General features: G+C 44.7%; 1 protein-coding gene across 2 annotated transcripts in view; it reads right to left on the minus strand.

The window, feature by feature from the left end:
• THSD4 (thrombospondin type 1 domain containing 4) overlaps window positions 1–18,558 on the minus strand; it is a 687,220-nt gene that overhangs the window by 96,664 nt on the left and 571,998 nt on the right. For both annotated transcript variants that reach the window (XM_075897743.2, XM_075897744.2), the window contains 3 exons: window positions 16,356–16,452; window positions 15,198–15,440; window positions 1,317–1,446 (listed from right to left, as the gene is read on the minus strand). In XM_075897743.2, coding sequence (XP_075753858.2) covers window positions 1,317–1,446; window positions 15,198–15,440; window positions 16,356–16,452 — 470 coding nt within the window. The remainder of the gene's footprint in view (window positions 1–1,316; window positions 1,447–15,197; window positions 15,441–16,355; window positions 16,453–18,558) is intronic.

Below are 18,558 nucleotides of genomic sequence, written 5' to 3' on the forward strand. Positions count from 1 at the left end.
GCAGGAAGGGCTCAGGCCAGGAGGTTGGGATGGAAGTGTGGGTTCTGGGTGGGAGTGGGTTCAGGGCTGAGATGTGGGGTCAGGGAAGGAGTTAGAGTGTGGGAGGGGGCTCAGGACAGGGTCATTTACCTCAGGCAACTCTCATTTGGTGGTGCAGAGGGGCTGAGGCTGCTGCCAGCATGTCTCTGGGGTGGAGGGGTTTCATATGACTCCAGGCACTTCCCTTACCTGCAGACACCGTCCCCCCAGATTCCACTGGCTGCAGTTCCCAAACAATGGGAGCTGTGAGGGCGGGGGCACATGTGGACAGAGCTTCCCCCAATGAGCCAACGGGACCAGGCAGGGTTGGATCAACACAGGTGCTTTAGGGGCTGCAAGCCAGGCCCCGGGCTAGAGTGGCTCTGCACAGAGATCTTTTTCCGGGGCCTACCTGCTGGGGAGGAAAGAAGCTGGCGCAGAGCGACGCCGCGGGAGCAGTCGCAGACAGGGGCCCTACAGAGTGTCTGAGACAGGACTGACTCACCCGACACTTACCCTTGTCTCAGCGTGTAGGCAAGGCCCAAGTGTGCAGCGCTCTGCAGTGCTAACTACCTTTGGGCGGATGCGGAGTGCGCTGCCTGGAAGGAGCTGTTCTGAATCGCGGCAGTTAGCTGCTGATCACTGGCTCCTAGAGGGAAGCGCCTTGTAGTGCCGGGCACATTTAGGACTAGCTCAGTGAGGTGGAAAGAAGCTGGGGGGCTGCCATCTGGGGATCCAGTCTACGGTGCTAGAACTGGGTGGGGCTGCATCCAGAGAGCAGAGAACCTGTTGCAAGGGTCACTCTCGTGGGGGGCTGCAAAGGGACATAAGGCATCACTCGACAGGATGGGGGGAATGCAGCCTGATGATTCTGTCTAAAGCTGGTGCGAACAGTGGAGATCTACTCTAGAAGAAGGGCAGCAGGAAGCCTCTCTCTCGGCAAGAACACGCAGTGGACTAGGGGAGAGATCACGGGGCAGTGCACCCCCAAATATTGCTGTTCAGAAGGGGCTGCACTTAGCCCATTGCAAATGATCCCCGGTCTCACCCAATCCCTTATCTCACATGGCATAACAGTCCTGGGATGCAAGATAAATTGCTATGGGCACCACTTCCTCAGAAAGGAGCACAAGCTACCTCCGGCCCCAGGTAGCCATCAGCCGCACTCCATGTCACAAGTGGAAAATACTTGAGATGTTCACCCTGTTTTCCTATTTAAAACAGCTACTCCTCCTTTGTCTAAGCTTCAGTGATACTGCTCCCTTCTCTTCCCCATATATTTTCTGGCACTGTCTTACAAGGCTGGGCACGGGAAGATGTTGCAGGCTTCTTCTTCTGGTGTGGGCTTAGTGCTGATGTCACAATAACTCTCAGGCACCTCCTCATGTGAGATTCTGTTTACACAGCGGAGGATTGGGTATCGTGACCCTGAAATGGAAAAAAAACCTCCAGTAAAACATTCAATATATATGTGGTTTAGCTACGGCAACAGGATCTAGTGCAGAAAACCTAAACACAAGAGAGCAAAATGACAAGGAAACCAGGCCAGATTAGTAGTTTATCCGATGTACATAAACACAGATAAACACAAGTGGAAGATGAATGCTTTGCTGCTTAAAGTAACACATCAACTGGAGATGCCTGCAAATACAATGCATAGCATAGCTTTGCAATAGAGGTTGAGGAAAATGCTGTGGTTTTGCTCCATTACCTGTGTATGGGGAGAACAGTGCCTACCGTGGGCCTGCACTTGATTTAAAAGATGCCGTCCAGCAGCCTGAACTCAGGACTGGGAACAGGAACTCGTGGGCACTAATCCAGCCTCTGTATCAAATTCCTTTTCTTTTTGCTTTTGGGAAAGTGACTTACTTCAGGATTAACATCAATTAAATGAGGACGTAAAAAATATTACCTATCTCAATGAAGTGTTGTGAGGCTTCATGAGTTAATGCTTTAGGGATAACAAGTACTGGATAGCTGTTAAGTATTTTTATTTCTCTCTCTCTCTCTCTCTTTTTTAAACTGTTTAGTCTCTTTAGTTAAGTTTTGCACCAGGCAGAAAGGCAGAGACTTCCTCTGCTTGTGTACCTTGTCCCTCAATTTCCATTAATCTGGGAATTTTCACCATTTCCACCAGCTCAGAGACTCTCACAGTTCTAGTCCTGAGGTCAAAGAAGAGTTTGTACAAATTCCCTCAAAGCCCACAGAGTTATTTCTCATTTCTGCTGCACTGTTCCAAAGATCCTTGTCAAACTTTTCCATTGCCATCTGTAGCCAATTTATTCTACTTCTATGAGACTCATAAGGCATTTTCTTCAATAGAGTGTCATAAGGAAAAGCACCCCAAATCACTAGCAACTTTTGAATACTGAAGCCCTGTTAGTATGGAGACTTATGGTGGACAAAAAAAATAGAGTGTGAAATTAAATTCTGATCTGAAAAGGAAAGATCTCGGTTAGGTTAGAAGTACGTTTATACCTCAAAATGAACTGACCACAAAGAGAATACATAATTAAAACAGCAACGCAGATAAATTGTTTACCCTTCTTTCCAGAGACATATCCTGACATTCTGTCTGTATTTTACTAACTTCTCTCCGTATTTAGGGTTTGATTCTGTTTTCCATTGAAGACAACAGAAGTTTTGCCATTGGCCTCCATGACAGTTGGGGTAGACTTTTATTCCTGAAGTAAAACTAGGGTAAAACTCTACTGAGTCACATTTACGTTAGCCACTGCTGGCTCGGGAATTTAGGGAAGAACAGTAGAAGAGAAGAGAATACAAAGGTCTGTAGAGTCCCCAGTGGGTTATCAGACACACACACATCTATCAGATCATAATAAACCAAAATTAAATTCATTCACAAGTTTAATTTTCATGCCAATGGTTTGAATCGAGATACCGGAAGGCTGGGTCATTATCAACCAACCAAACAATGAAGGTGTCGATAGTTCTTTGTCTGTGTAGATTCTGGTGTTAGTACTCTTCCTCCCTAAATGCTAACTAATAGTTGTTATCTGCTTCTTTTAACTATCCTGTCTTTAGATGTTTTGCTTGTTAAATACCAGCTCGGTTTTCTCTTTGATATTTATATACCCACTGTCTCTTTTTGTCCCCCGCCCCTCCCGTTTTTTTCCTTCCTCCTCCCCACCTTCCTTCTCCCCTATTTAATTTTGGTTCTGACATCCAACACTTTGGTCATATGAAAAAGTGTGCTGTGCCCAAGAAAGCTCACGATACCATCCATGTGTTTTGCTAGTCTTTAAAGTGCTATCATACTATTTGTTGTTTTTAAACTTTATCGGCTACCCCTCTGAAGCTATCAGATCATGTTTATGCTTCATCAAGCAGACTCTTGTTGCAGCTTTCCACAGATCACATTGCATGGCTCCTACTCTTACCCCAGACTAGCAGTTCTTCCTGCTATATCAGGACTCTTGAAGGTACAATCCTTTACAGGCAGTCCCCGGGTTACGTACAAGATAGGGACTGTAGGTTTGTTCTTAAGTTGAATTTGTATGTAAGTCGGAACTGGCATCCAGATTCAGCCGCTGCTGAAACTGATCAGTTTCAACAGCGGCTGAATCTGGACACCAGTTCCGACTTACATACAGATTCAGCTTAAGAAACCCAGGCGTCCCCAAGTCAGCTGCTGCTGAAACTGATCAGCAGCTGATTCCAGGAAGCCTGGGGCAGAGCAACTCTGCCTCGGGCTTCCTGTAGTCAGCACTGGTCAGTTTCAGCAGCGGCTGACTTGGGGACGCCTGGGGCAGAGCAGCTGGGGTGCTGCTGGGTTGGTCCAGTAGCGCCAAGGAGCGGTGCTGCGGGACCAACCGGCAGCGCCCCACCTGCTCTACCACAGGCCCCGGGCTTTGCTCCACGTCTCCCTGGTCTGCTGGGGGGGGGGGGGCACTAGTTGCGTCCCCCCCCCAGCAGACCAGGGAGACGCTGAGCAAAGCCGCGGAGGACCCGGGCCGGACCCGCGGCGCTTCCAGATCAGCACCGCAGGTCTGGCCCAGGTCCTCCGCCGCTTTGCTCCCAGTCTCCCTGGTCTGCTGGCTTCCCCAGCAGACCAGGGAGACGGGGAGCAGCTTTTCTCGCCCAGGAGGAGGCGGGGAGCGGGACCAGGCGTCCCGCCGCTCCAGTCCTCCGGGGCGAGAAAATCCCCGTTCGTAACTGCGGATCCGACATAAGTCGGATCCGCCTAACTCGGGGACTGCCTGTACATGGTAAGAGATCAAAACACCAAAGAGAATTTACTTCCTCAGAGGAAAGAGAAGCAAATCCATACAGGAACGATGTGAGAAAGTAGGGCAGAAGATATTAGCGTGGCAGCTTAATTCCTTTCTTTCACTATAAAATATGCTTGCCTTTATTTTAGAATCAAACTATGTGTCCAGAGTGCAGCAACCCGGCTGGATGTTACAGGGAGCAGCACAGGTTGCAGGAGGCACCAGAAAACCAGGTTGTATACAAATACCAAGAAAACTAGCTGCTCCTCTCTGACTAGTTCTCTTATCAACGAGCAATTTAGCTGTAGAAATATGGAGTCCTCTCCTGTTATTATCCAGCATGTAACATATAAAACATACACATGCAGAAATCAAAACTGCATAACTCTTTGTAAAATCCAAATCACACAGTTAAAAGCCTGCACAACTATGAAATTGGATCATTTGCTGACAATATGTAGCTATCTCTTTTTGCTTTTGGTGTATGTGCAGGGAAGAGTGAACAAGAGTTAATTGTAATAGCAACCCCTGGAACATCTTGCCTAATGTGGTATAAATTAGAAGCTTATTATGCTGAGTCCATCCATACTGCCACTGGCTTATATGATTGCTGACCATGCAGACTTAGGTCACTGATTTGAATTCTTGGTCTGCTCCAGCTCCTCCTCTATTTAATTATATACTTGAATCTGCAGTTTAAGTCCAGCATCTGTTATTAACTAGCCCACATTCCTACCTCCCAGTGTTCTAAATCTCAATTTTAATGGTAATGTTTGGTCATTAATGAAAAGTTTTTAACTGTGTTAAAACATTTTCTCTCTCTGTCTCTCTGGGTTCATCTTTACTGCAGCGTTATTTCAGAATAACTGATATTATTTCAAAATAACATAGTGTGCATCTACACAGCAAGCAGTTATTTCGGAAATTAGCAGTAGGGATATATTACCGACCACCTGACCAGGATAGCGATACTGACATTGAAATGCTGAGGGAGATTAGAGAGGCTACCAAAATAAAGAACTCTATAATAATGGGGGATTTTAATTACCCACATATTGACTGGATACGTGTCACCTCAGGAAGAGAAGTGGAGATAAAATTTCTCAATGGCTTAAATGACTGCTTCTTGGAGCAGCTGGTGCAGGAACCCACAAGGGGAGAGGCAATTCTCGATTTAGTCCTGAGTGGAGCGCAGGATCAGGTCCAGGATATAACCGTTACAGGACCGCTTGGGAATAGTGACCATAATATAATAACATTCAACATTCCTGTGGTGGGAAGAACACCTCAGCAGTCCAGCACCCTGGCATTTAATTTCAAAAAGGGGAATTACACAAAAATGAGGAGGTTAGTTAAACAGAAATTAAAAGGCACAGAAACTAGAGCCAAATCCCTGAAAGCTGCATGGAAACTTTTTAAAGACACCATAGCAGAAGCCCAACTTAAATGTACACCCCAAATTAAAAAACATAGCAAGAGACCTAAAAAAGAGTCACCGTGGCTTAACCACCATGTAAAAGAAGCAGTGAGGGACAAAAAGTTATCTTTTAAGAAGTGGAAGTCCAATCCTAGTGAGAGGAGGTGGGAGAGGGGAAGAGAGAGGCTGGGAGAGGGGAGGGCAACTAAAATGATCAGGGGTTGGGAACAGGTCCCATATGAAGAGAGGCTAAAGAGACTGGGACTTTTCAGCTTAGAAAAGAGGAGGCGGAGGGGGGACAGGATAGAGGTCTATAAAAGCAGGAGTTGGGTGGAGATGGTGCATACAGAAAAGTTCTTCATTAGTACCCATAAAGAAAGACTAGAGGACACCAAAGGAAAGGAATGGGTAGCAGGCTTCAAACTATTAAGAGAAAGTTGTTCTTCACAAAGCAAAGAGTCAACCTGTGGAACTCCTTGCTGCAGGAGGCTGTGAAGGCTAGAGCTGGAACAGAGTTTAAAGGGAAGTGAGATCAAGTCATGGAGGTTGGGTCCATGGAGTGCTATTAGCCAGGGGGTAGGAGTGGTGTCCCTGCCCAAGGTTTATGGAAGGCTGGAGAGGGATGGCACGAGACAAATGGCTTGGTCACTGTCTTCGGTCCATCCCCTCCAGGGTCCCTAGTGTCGGCCGCTGTCGGCAGACAGGCTACTGGGCTAGATGGACCTTTGGTCTGACCCAGGACGTCCACTGTAAGCTCAGGGCTCAGGGTCGGGGGTCTCAGTGGACCCCCTTGATTCTCTTGCACACCTGCTCCTGGGTGGCCAGGCTGGCAGCTCTCCTGCCCAAGCCGGCCACTTTCCTGTGCCTAGTGCGGAGATCGTGGACGAGGTCCACAATGTCCGCACTAGCCCAGGTGGGTGCCCGCCTTTTGCGGTCCCGGGCAAGCCGCCAGCCTGGTCCCGGGAAGAGGGGGAGGGCTGGGGGGCATCGGGTGGGTGGCTCGATCCGTGCCAGGTGCAGGGTCTGCTGGCTGGGTGCTGGCAGGCTTGCACCAGGCACCGTAGCCAGCCCGTGCCCCTTTAAGGGGTCTGGGGCCGGGAGGGGGGCAGTAGAGTTTCCCTGGTGTTGGCCAGAGTGGCCACCAGGGAAACCTGGGGAGGGCTAGCCTCCCACTAGTTTGAATTAAGGAGCTACACACCCCTTAATTCGAACTAGCTAGTTCGAACTAGGCTTAATCCTCGTGGAATGAGGATTACCTAGTTCGAACTAAGCGCTCCGTTAGTTCGAATTAAATTCGAACTAACGGAGCGCTAGTGTAGCGCCTATGAAAGTTAGTTCGAACTAACTTTGTAGTGTAGACATACCCTGAGGGGGGATATGATAGAGGTCTATACAATCATGAGTGGTGTGGAGAGGGCAGATAAAGAAAAGTTATTTATTAGTTCCCTAAATAGAAGAACTAGAGGACACCAAATGAAATTAATGGGGAGCAGGTTTAAAGCTAATAAAAGAAAGTTCTTCACACAGTGTGTAGTCAACCTGTGGAACTCCTTGCCAGAGGAGGCTGTGAAGGCTAGGACTATAATAGAGTTTAAAGAGAAGCTAGATAATTTCATGGAGGTTAGGTGCATAAAAGGCTATTAGCTAGGGGATAAAATGGTGTCCTTGGCCTCTGTCTGTCAGAGGCTGGAGCGGGATGACAGGAGACAAATCGCTTGATCATTGTCTTCAGTCCACTCTCTCTGGAGCGCCTGGTGTTGGCCACTGTTGGTAGACAGGCTACTGGGCTAGATGGACCTTTGGTCTGACCCAGTACGGCCATTCTTATGTTCTTATGTTATTAATATTTCAAGCTGGAGGACTTCTTACTCTGACTCCTGTAACCCTCATTTCACAAGGAGTAAGGGAAGTCGAAAGGGGAGTGTGCTTCCTTTGACTTCCTGCTGTGTAGACAGTGTCTAAAGTCAAATTAAGCTATTTCGACTTCAGTGATGCAATTGGCGTAGCTGAAGTTGCATAGCTTAATTTGACTTTTGCCCTGCAGTGTAGACGTGCCCTCTGTATGTGTGTGTGACAGACAGAGAGAGAGAGACAGTGTGCACACAGTACATGCAAATAACTGTGTTTTAATTGAGCTACACTAAAGTTTTGTAATAGCTTTAACTAACGCCCATGATTTAAATAAAATAAGGGTGGTTCTCCTTAATGCTAACTGTTGGCTGACATGATGGCATTTGCAATAAAGGAAATTAAAAGCTTACACATCTGCCCAACGTACATTCAGCCAGCAATATATTTAAATGAGACGTATCTAAAATGCTAATTTACAATAAAATTGTGTCGGAGCTATCTTCATTCTCCCAGTTCTAGTAGATAGTGGGTAATTTAGCAATCAGCAGGATACTCTGCTCATTAACTTTCTTTATGAATTTGTTCTTTCAGTTAAGAACATGAGGCATACTGAGTAACACTGTCACTACATTTTATATAGTATTCATAGCCAGATTCACTGTAAAGAGTTTCCATTGACTGCTAAGCTAAGGACTAGATTGGGGTTTTAAGCCACAGTTGGTGCTGGTGGACAGGGAAGGAGGACTGCTTTCAGGAGAAGTTTCTGTGGTTCTTGGAAGGTATGAATGAGCAAGGCTCATGCTCTCATATATGTCTGATGCACAGAGTTGGTGCCATACAAATACCCTCTCAGGGGATGGTAGCAGTTTCCACAAACATGGCCCTGGTACTAGAAAGCTACAGCCCAAGACAGATCAGGTGGAACAAGAGTTGGTTGATATTTGTCATCTCGGTAGCCTGGGAGTGAAGAATAAGATAACTGATGTGGGTATGGCTTGCCAGTCTGACTATATGGTTTTAGGCCTGTCCTCCTAATCTAGGTCACAGAGGTTGACAGCCCTGAAGCTCTATTTCTAGAGGCAGATCTGGGTTCCCACAACAGCAGCCATGTTCACAATGAGGATGGTACCAAATTAAAACAATTTTTATTATGACTGGTATTAAGATGGTAAACAATACAAAACACACAGCACTGATCTCACAGATTGATTCAATCATCCTGGAGCACAGCATTAACCAACTTTGGATATAGATATAACTACAGACCAGGGGGACGGGGAGCAAAGCAGAGCAAAGCCACGGAGCCCGAGGGCAGCAGGACAGCCACGGCGCGTCTGGGCTGTCCCGCTGCCCCCGTGCTCCGTGGCTTTGCTCCGGACACCTGTGGTACAGCAGCTGGGGCGCTGCCAGTTGGTCCCGTAGCGCCGCTCTGGGCACTACTGGACCAACCGGGAAGCACCCCAGCTGCTCTGCCCCAGGCGTCCTGATTCAGCCACTGCTGGTCAGATTCAGCAGCGGCTGAATCAGGACGCCTGGGGCAGAGCAGCTGGGGTGCTGCTGGGTTGGTCCAGTAGCGCCGAGGAGCGGTGCTACTGGAGCAACCCAGCAGCACCCCAGCTGCTCTGCCCCAGGCGTCCCCAAGTCAGCCGCTGCTGAAACTGACCAGTGGCTGACTACAGGAAGCCCCTGCCCCGGGCTTCCTGGAATCAGCCGCTGATCAATTTCAGCAGCAGCTGACTTGGGGATGTCTGGGGTTCTTAAGTTGAATCTGTATGTAAGTCAGAACTGGCGGTCAGTTTCAGCAGCGGCTCAATCTGGACGCCAGTTCCGACTTACATACAGATTCAACTTAAGAACAAACCTACAGTCCCTATCTTCTACGTAACCCGGGGACTGCCTGTACTTATCTAAGTATACAGATATAATTACCAACTATAATTCCATACTCTCATACCTTGTCCCAGGAGACCTGGACCTTAGAAGGGCAAGCCTCCTTCCACTGGTAGAACTTGGGTCTCAGTGAAAGGTGGAGGATTGAAACTTAGAAGCTGAGAATCTTAGAATAAGAGAAGTGAAGCATCAAGCTTTGAAAGATGTGAAGGAGATAAATACTTGATGAGGAAGAAGATTCCTCTCTCTCAACTACTGCAATAGCATTTTGTAGACCTCTTTGGGTGCATTTACACTGCACCCATAGGTTGAAATAAGGTACGCAATTTGAGCTACTCAAAATGTGTATCTTATTTCAATCTAATTTTGAAATAGCTTACTTGAAAATATGGTGCTATCTACACCGCTCCAAATTTCAAAATAAGGTGCTATTCCAAAACATCCCTTAATCCTCATGGAATGAGGGTTACAGGGACGGTGGAATAGCATACCCGTTATTTTGAAAGAAATTTCAAAATAACGTGCACATTTAAAGATGTGGAATAGTTATTTCAGGATACTTCCGGTATCCTAATATAGGCTACGTGTAGATAGTGGCGCTTTGCGTCATCTATAACCCAAACCCTTAATGCCAAGAACAGATTTTTGCACCCTGAGATATTGTGGGTACACATACTTGATTGTATGATGATATTGGGACATCTTTTGAATATGTATGAATAAGATTACTCAACGCCCCTCTTGGACCAGTACCCTGAAGTGGGAAAAGCAAGAACATTGCAGTTGGGTGCAATGCCTTCTGTTTCCTTGATCAGGATGTCATTTTGGCTGGGTCTTGCATTTTTGGGCCTCATTTTATATCTCACGAGGCGGTGAATCACATATCTTACCCTGTCCAGCCGATATGTATGTTCTGACCAAACTGAAGATTTCACCACAAAGCCTTTCACAACTTCTAAGGAGATATTAAGGATATTTAGTTTAATTTCTAAAAAAGATATTAACCCTTACTTACACACTACACTACTGCTAAAGCCAACTTCATACAGGGTAAATCCCGTAGCTTTGCATTACTGCCAGAATATAGTAAAAGGGATAAGATAGGAAAGTATAGATTTGCAGGCTAAACTGAAAAATATTTTTTATAAAGATGAATAAAATAAAAAGTCAGTGAAAAGTACATCCAATATTTATAGTTTTTAATTACAAATCAATCATTTTCTTCTCCTTTTTCCTTGATTCCAATCTGCCCTGGAATGAAAGAGAGGGCGTATCTAGACTACGCGGAATGGTCAAAAGAGGATATGCAAATTGCATGGGAAAGCAGAGCATTCGAAAGTGAAATTAATTAAGACGTGGCTTTTTCAGCGAACTGCCCCGTGTGTAAAAAAGCTGCTTTTCCTCAAAAAAAGGAGGTTTATACGGCTTTTCGACTGGGGGAAAGGGGAGTTTGCTGAAAAAGCTGTGTCTTAATTACTTTCACTTTCGAAACTCTGCTTTCGAAAGTGCAATTGGAAGAAGATATGCAAATTCCCGCAGAATTTGCCTATCTTCTTTCGACCATTCCCTATAGTCTAGATGAGCCCAGAATGACTGTCATTTAGGGGCATTTCTTTTTTTCCTTCTTCCTTTTGTGAGTCAATGACTTTTCAGAGTCGGGGAACTAGTGAAAAATTATAGAGTAGGAAAAGAAGAAACAGACAAAAAATAAACAAACAAACAGGCCAAAAAAAGAAGGAAAACAATGCACTTTTTTTCCAGTTGAAAAGAAGGCAAATGTGGAAAAATGAAAATCTGAAAAATTACCAAAAAAAAATCTCAGATTGTTTTAAAAAAGCAATTAAAATGGTCCTTAAAAACTCTGCAAAAATGGAAACTACTTCAAAATTTGAACTTTGTTTCAAAAAATTCTTTAGCCTCTCTTTACCATTTCATTTTGGGTAGAGAGAGCAAAAACCTGTTGGATCTCAACTGCCTTGGAATATTATATGGACACAGGTAGTCAACCAAGTAACTTAGGCCTAGTTTTGTAACAAATGTTCAATACTATCAGCAAATGATAGTATTCCCAATACAATATACTTCAGCAGATTAAATGTGATAGAGTGCGGGACACAAGTTTAGGACCTAGGGAAGGTATATTTATTTCAGACATTCCTCCTCTATAATTGCATGCAGTAAAGTCTCAGTTTAATACAGGGGTGGGCAATAATTTTTAGTGGGGGGCCACTCCAAGATTTTGGAAAGTGGCCGCACTTTTCTGTGGAGGGGCTGCAGGGTCTAGGTTGGAGGTTGCCCGTGGTACAGGATTGGGGTGTAGGAGATGGTGTGGGGTCAGAGTGTTTGGGTGGAGGAAGGGGTTGTGACCCGGGTCTGCGGATTGGGGTGTAGGGTCAGGGAGGGAGTGAGTGCAGGAGAGGATTCTGGCCTGGGGAGGGGTGTGGGAGGAGGTACAGAGTCTGAGAGGGAGTAGTCACCTGGGACAGGGGTTGCAGAGGGTTTGGTTGGTGATCTGGGGGAGGGAGCTGGGGTCCAGGAGGGGTTGGGGTGCCAGAGGCAGGTGCTGGCTGGGAGGAATTTACCTGTGTGTCTCCTGGCCAGCAGGCTGCAGCACCCCCAAGGCAGGCTGGGCTCCCCGCCTGCTGCAGCCCAGCCCACTTGAAAAGGCTCCCTCCACGTGGCTCTCTACTCTGGCGAGGGGGGGGGAGGCTTTCACTGCATCAGTCTCTCAGACCAATCTCTCAGCTCTGATTGGCTGGCTGTTTCCAGCCAATAGTAGTTGAGAGATTGGCAGAGGTCAGTTCTTATTGGCCAGTTGTTTCTGGCCAATAGGGGCTGAGGATTGGACTGGGGGCAGGGAGAGCGCACGAAGCCTCCTCCTCCCTGCAGAGCAGAGTGCCGCAGGGAATGTGTTTTAAATCGCGGCAGCTACATGTGCTTGCGGGTTCCCGCAGGGGAGTCCACGGGCTCGATCGGGTGGCTTGGTGGGCTAGATCCAGATCCGGCTCCCGAGCCATATTTTGCCCAGCCCTGGTTTAATAGCATGCTGACGCTTTCCTGGGATATTATATTTTTCTAGTGTTTTACTGTTTAATTTGGATTCAGATTCCATGGATGTTTCTGCTGTCAGATATTTAAAAACAGCAACATTCTGATCATAGCAAACACAAAGGAGAGTTTCCAACATTCTTCCTGTGAAGCAAATGAACTTTTTTTTACACCTGTTTACGTGCAGATTTTATTGATTTATTGATTGAATACTCCAACACTCGGTTCCTTTGCACAGAAACTTCAGCTTCCACCTTCTGAAAATATGATGGTCCTGATCCTCATTGTTTATAAGAGAGTTTATGTCTATTGACAGTGGCAGAGGATCCTGCCCACGTACCCTAATCTAAAAGCCAATTCCTAGAGCCATACAAAACAATTCTGCTTTACATTCACTGTCTTTCCCTTCCCCTCCCACCACTGCAAAGAGTCAGACCCTCAAGAGTTCTGATGTTAATAGGCTATGATTTTAGTACTGTACCATTTCCACCATAATTTCCCTGAGTAGGTCGGACTTCCCAGTGATTGTCCTGGACCAGCAAGGAATAACAACAAAAAAGAGAGCATTTGATGCACAGTGTTTAATGACCAGCTTTCCTGCTTATCATTTGAATTCATTATGATGATGATGTGCATAAGGATCAACGTGGCATTAATATTTCATGTGCTACCTCAGCTTCTTATCTTGGAGCAAGGAAAGAGCCCTAAGGAAAACTAACTAACATTTTCCCCCACAGGAAACAGGTTTGCAGAACAGTCATCTCTCTCTAACAGCTCAGTATTCTCAGTAGCAGAAGACACTATCAAGTCCCTATAAATCACCACCTTTAATTGCCTTTTCCCAGCTCAGGAATATTCTCGCTTCCAGAAAGATATTACTTTTCCTCTAGGTCCAAATTTAAATTGTCCTTTATTCTAGCTCAGACGAACCACAATATTCCCAGCAGCTTTAATTATATGGAACTTATAGAGGTGAGGTTTTTTAGGTATACTAGTAGCCCTGACACACACCTCAGTGGCCCATCTCTCAGAAAGCCCTTCCAGTCTATAAAAAGATTAGCTAGGGGGACTGTATTGACCATACATAGAGTTAAGCTTACTGGTGGCAGGATTTCTCAGGTGAGCTTCCCTATCAGTAGAATTTACTCCCCTTGGAGGTCTGTTTGAGCATGACGGAAGACACTTTCATTTGGTTTAGACTATATTTTATTTTGATTGTTTGTATAATTTACTCTTGGGATTTATTCCACATAAAAAGGTCAGTATGTACTACAGCACCCAAATTTTGGTTATTTTTAAATATAATTTGCTGATTTCCAAATAGGAAAAGGCTGTTCAGCTGCTACAGCAAAAGAGGCTCTAAAGCATTAAAACATTTTTTGAACTTCACAAATGTCTAGAAACTATACATTAGTTAGTCTTTAAAGTGCTACATAGTCCTGTATTTTGTTTCAGCTACACCAGACTAACACGGCTACATTTCTATCACTATATATTCTACTGTCTCTTATTCTTAAATAGCCAGGTCCTACCACCTGTTCTGTAAAATGTATCACTAACTTTGTCAAAAACATCAATACCCCTGTTCCTACCACTGGCTATTTCAACCAACCGTCTATGCTCCATCATGCAAAAGGTTCATTAAAGGGATAGAACCTGCCAAAAGGTGTAATTCACACCACTTATATTGTAATGGCATCTAACTGGCAAATGGAGCTCTGAAATGAACAGCAGTGGAGGAATCACTGCCAGTAAAGGTGCAATCCAGGCAAAGAGCAGGAAGATACAGACAGAGGTGCAAGAAGGACCAATGAAAGTGGAGAATTTAAACAAATGAGGAAAGGGAACCAAAGAATGCTGAGGATTAATGGTAGTGCTTCAGGGAAACATAAGAGAAGCAACTTGGGGCAATTTTCCTCAGCCATAAAAGACTGCAATAGTTCTCATTTCAGCAACAATGTCATATTTGGTTTTGTAATTAGGCTTTGAAGAATAACATTTATATCAGTAAACAACACACACACACACACACCTCTGAAAAATATTTTCATCAATAATAATGGAAATTTACAGACCAGCAAAGAAAGAAAAATGTTGCACAAGAACTTATTAGAATTTGATTTGAGGATGTTTACTATGTGTATTTTGATGGGTATTGACAATTTCTCTTCTAATGGGCATAAAAGCTTTAACTTTTTGAACATCAGTTTATATTGCCATTAAATATTTATGGACTGACCCTACTGCTCCACCGTACCCCCCCAGTAAGAGGCTGCATCCCCACCTCTTCTTGCACCCACTTTTCATTATGCATTGTTGGCTGGTGGTCCATGAAAAGGTCTGCATTGAGCTGGGTGGGCTGCAAGCCAAAAAATTTGGGAACCACTGATTTAAACTGATAAAAAACAAATGCTTAAAAATAAACATCAATATTATCTGTCAAAATGATAAAAAACTGCAGTCTGCCAAGCCTGTTTATAAACTATACGCACCATGCTCTGTTTCTTTTTCTTTTTGAATTATTTTTAGTGACATATATTTGGAACCCATGTTGTGCTACAGATTTGTCTGACTTTCTCCCAGTGAGAAACAACAGAAAGCAATAGCTCAAACATATGTCTAGTGCATACAGGGATTTGCTGGGCTTTCTAATATCCTCTTTTCCCCCATGTTTTTCTCTCCTGGCCTGGAATCCTCCTGTGTGTGATGTAAACACTGTTCATGCACTAGAAAGCATTTACCTTTCCCACATGAAGTGGTACACTCCGTTGTTCCAACCTGCTTCCAGTTGTGCTCTCGGTTTCGTCGTGGTGGCTGCACAGCAGGCACCTGGTTGTCAGGCTGATGAGAAGGAAACCGTCCTGACTGAATTACAGGAAAGTTGCCTGCTGACTGTCCAGTGTGCATGTCTGTTTCCCTATGCAAATCTTCACGTTTGGGATCTGTACTGTCTGTCACTTCTAACTGACCATTGAATGGCTCCCCTGGGGACAGGACAACAACAAGAAATTAGAAGAGTGAACATCTCCTTCAAACATTAGTGAATGCATTCAGCAATTAGCGACTTCAACAATGGTCTACAGAGATGTCAAGCTTTTATCTCCATATTCAGACTTGCTGGGTTGTTCTGCAGACAAAGATTTTGCTGCTTTTCAATGAGGCACCTGATTCTCAGCAAGCAAACACACACACAAAAGCAGAAATTCTCCAGACATTTTTAGCATGGCTGTTGTGCCTAATGTCAATCAAGTTTCCCAAGGATTTTTTTCACCATGCTCCATGTTCTGTATCTCTGTGTCAAATTCCAGCTGCTCCTCATTAAGAAACAGACCATGTAGCCAATACAAATCTGACGAGGAGAGTCAAGAACCTGAGTAGTAGTACCACATTTGCCTGCCAATTTCTTTTTTTCCCTTTCACAATTGCTGGTACAGTTAACATATTTCCATGCTATCAAATTTTAAATAATTCTGTCTAGAGAAATTTTAGCTTTGGGGGCTTAAACATTTCCACAGGATTACAAGAGCGAAGCTGAGAAAGGTTATTTCAAAATATCAAACTCCAAAAAGAAAGAAAAAGCAATTTAATTTCTGAAATACAGGCACAAACATTCAGCTTATAACAGTAACTGATCAAGAAAAAGTCACAATGTGTTCTTATTCCATGTGACATGTTAAAGACAAAATTACCATTCAAAATGGAACTATGGGACTAGACCCTCAACTGGAGGAAATCAGAGTAAACCCACCGTGGCCAATGGAGTTCCACTGCTTTATATCTGTTGAGCAGTGGGATGAAATCCTGGCCCCACAAAGTCAACAATAACATTTCCATTGATTTCAATCAGGCCAGAATTTTACTTCTGGCTCCTAAAGTTACAGAATGTTAAAGCGATTTACCTGGCCTTCTGTGAGGAGGCAACTGAGGGCTAATGATGTTGGCTTCTGGAATGACATACTCATAATGTATACCTGGGTTAGGCTGCTGATGTATCATCTAAAAGGTAAAAGAGCCAAACAAGTTTTATCCGATTCACTATAACCACCTATTAGGTTACTCCAGTTTAACAGAAACAGAAATGTAAACCAGTGAACAGCACGATGCTTGCTAGTACCAGAAAAGGCAAAGGTCTGTTTGGTACATGTTAGTGAAATATGAAAATAACCCATTAGTTTCTGAGAGGCTCAGACAAAAGTAAGGAAAAGATGCATTTCCACACCTGCACACTGCACTACATTGTAATAAGGAGCAGCTGTTACTCAAACGCCGCACTATGTACAGCTACATCATACGCATTTTCTTGGTACAGGTGCAAAATATGAAAATACAGGGGTGTTGTTAAGAGACTTTCACTGAAACACTGGGTGGCGAGAGAAGTTCATATGACAAATGGGCTGAGAATGAAATAACTGACCAGATAGGTAACTGAGAAAAGGAACTAAAGAAGGTGGGGGAGGGGAAGGGAAGGCTTCAAATCCAAATGCTTAAACCCCTGCTAGTTCTCTCCTCAAATGATTGTCAGTTCTATTTGACTAGAGAACACCCAGCTCTTCTGCCTTCCCATTGCATGGGCCCTGTTCCGTTCATTCTGGAGCATCTGGCTCTGAGCACTGTTGGAAGGCAGGGGCTCTATGGGCTAGATCAGTGGTCACCAACCAGTAGTTTGGGATCTGTTGGTAGATCTTGGAACCCATGTCAGGTGATCCTGAGAGGTTTGGCTGGGAAGGCTGTCAAGTGCTGGCACTTCATCTGCCCCTCTCAGTACTGCTGTGCTGCTCCTGCCCTCTTCTGTGGAGTTGTCTCTCACCTCCGGGAGCCTTCTGCTTTCTGTGCAGAGCACAGGAAGAAGAGGAAGGGGGGTGCTGGTGTTAGGGTGCCCCTCCCACCACTCTGTATCCCATCTCTATAGAGCAGAAGGGGGCAGGAGTATTTCAAAGGGACGTTGTTAAGGGCCCAAAAGCAAACAATTCCGCTGTGTAGGAAAGATAGAAAATATGGCAAAAGACCAGCTTGGCTTAACAAGGAGATCTTGCATGATCTCAAAATAAAAAAGGAGTCCTATAAAAAATGGAAACTAGGACAAATAACAAAGGATGAATATAGGCAAGCAACACGGGAATGCAGGGGCAAGATTAGAAAGGCAAAGGCACAAAATGAGATCAAACTAGCTACAGGCATAAAGGGAAACAAGAAGACCTTTTATAAATACATTAGAAGCAAGAGGAAGACCAAGGACAGGGTAGGCCCACTGCTCAGTGAGGAGGGAGAAGCAGTAACAGGAAACTTGGAAATGGCAGAGATGCTCAATGACTTCTTTGTTTCGGTCTTCACCGAGAAGTCTGGAGGTGTGCCTAACGTAGTGAATACAAGCAGAGAGAGGGTAAGTTTAGAAGATAGGATACACAAAGAACAAGTTAAAAATCACTTAGGAAAGTTAGATGTCAGCAAGTCACCAGGTCCTGATGAAATGCATCCCAGGATACTCAAGGAGCTGATAGAGGAGGTATCTGAGCCTTTAGCTATGGAAGACAGGAGAGATTCCAGAAGACTGGAAAAGGGCAAATATTGTGCCCATCTATAAAAAGGGGAATAAGAACAACCCAGGAAACTACAGACCGGTCAGTTTAACGTCTGTCCCAGGGAAGATAATGGAGCAGGTAATTAAGGAAATCATACGCAAACACTTGGAAGGTAATAAAGTGATAGGGAGTAGTCAGCATGGGTTTGTGAAGAACAAGTCATGCCAAACTAATCTGATAGCTTTCTTTGATAAGATAACGAGCCTTGTGGATAAGGGAGAAGCAGTGGATGTCATATACCTAGACTTTAGTAAGGCATTTGATACGGTCTCGCATGATATTCTTATTGATAAACTAGGCAAATATAACTTAGATAGGGCCACGATAAGGTGGGTGCATAATTGGCTGGATAACCGTAGTCAGAGAGTTGTTGTTAACGGTGCTAAATCCTGCTGGAAAGGAATAACAAGTGGAGTTCCGCAAGGGTCTGTTTTGGGACCCGTACTGTTCAATATCTTCATCAATGATGTAGATATTGGGATAGAGAGTACGCTTATTAAGTTTGCAGATGATACCAAACTGG

The sequence above is a fragment of the Pelodiscus sinensis genome, chromosome 14 (assembly GCF_052426305.1).
Source record: "Pelodiscus sinensis isolate ZL-2025 chromosome 14, ASM5242630v1, whole genome shotgun sequence".
Taxonomy (NCBI): domain Eukaryota; kingdom Metazoa; phylum Chordata; order Testudines; family Trionychidae; genus Pelodiscus; species Pelodiscus sinensis.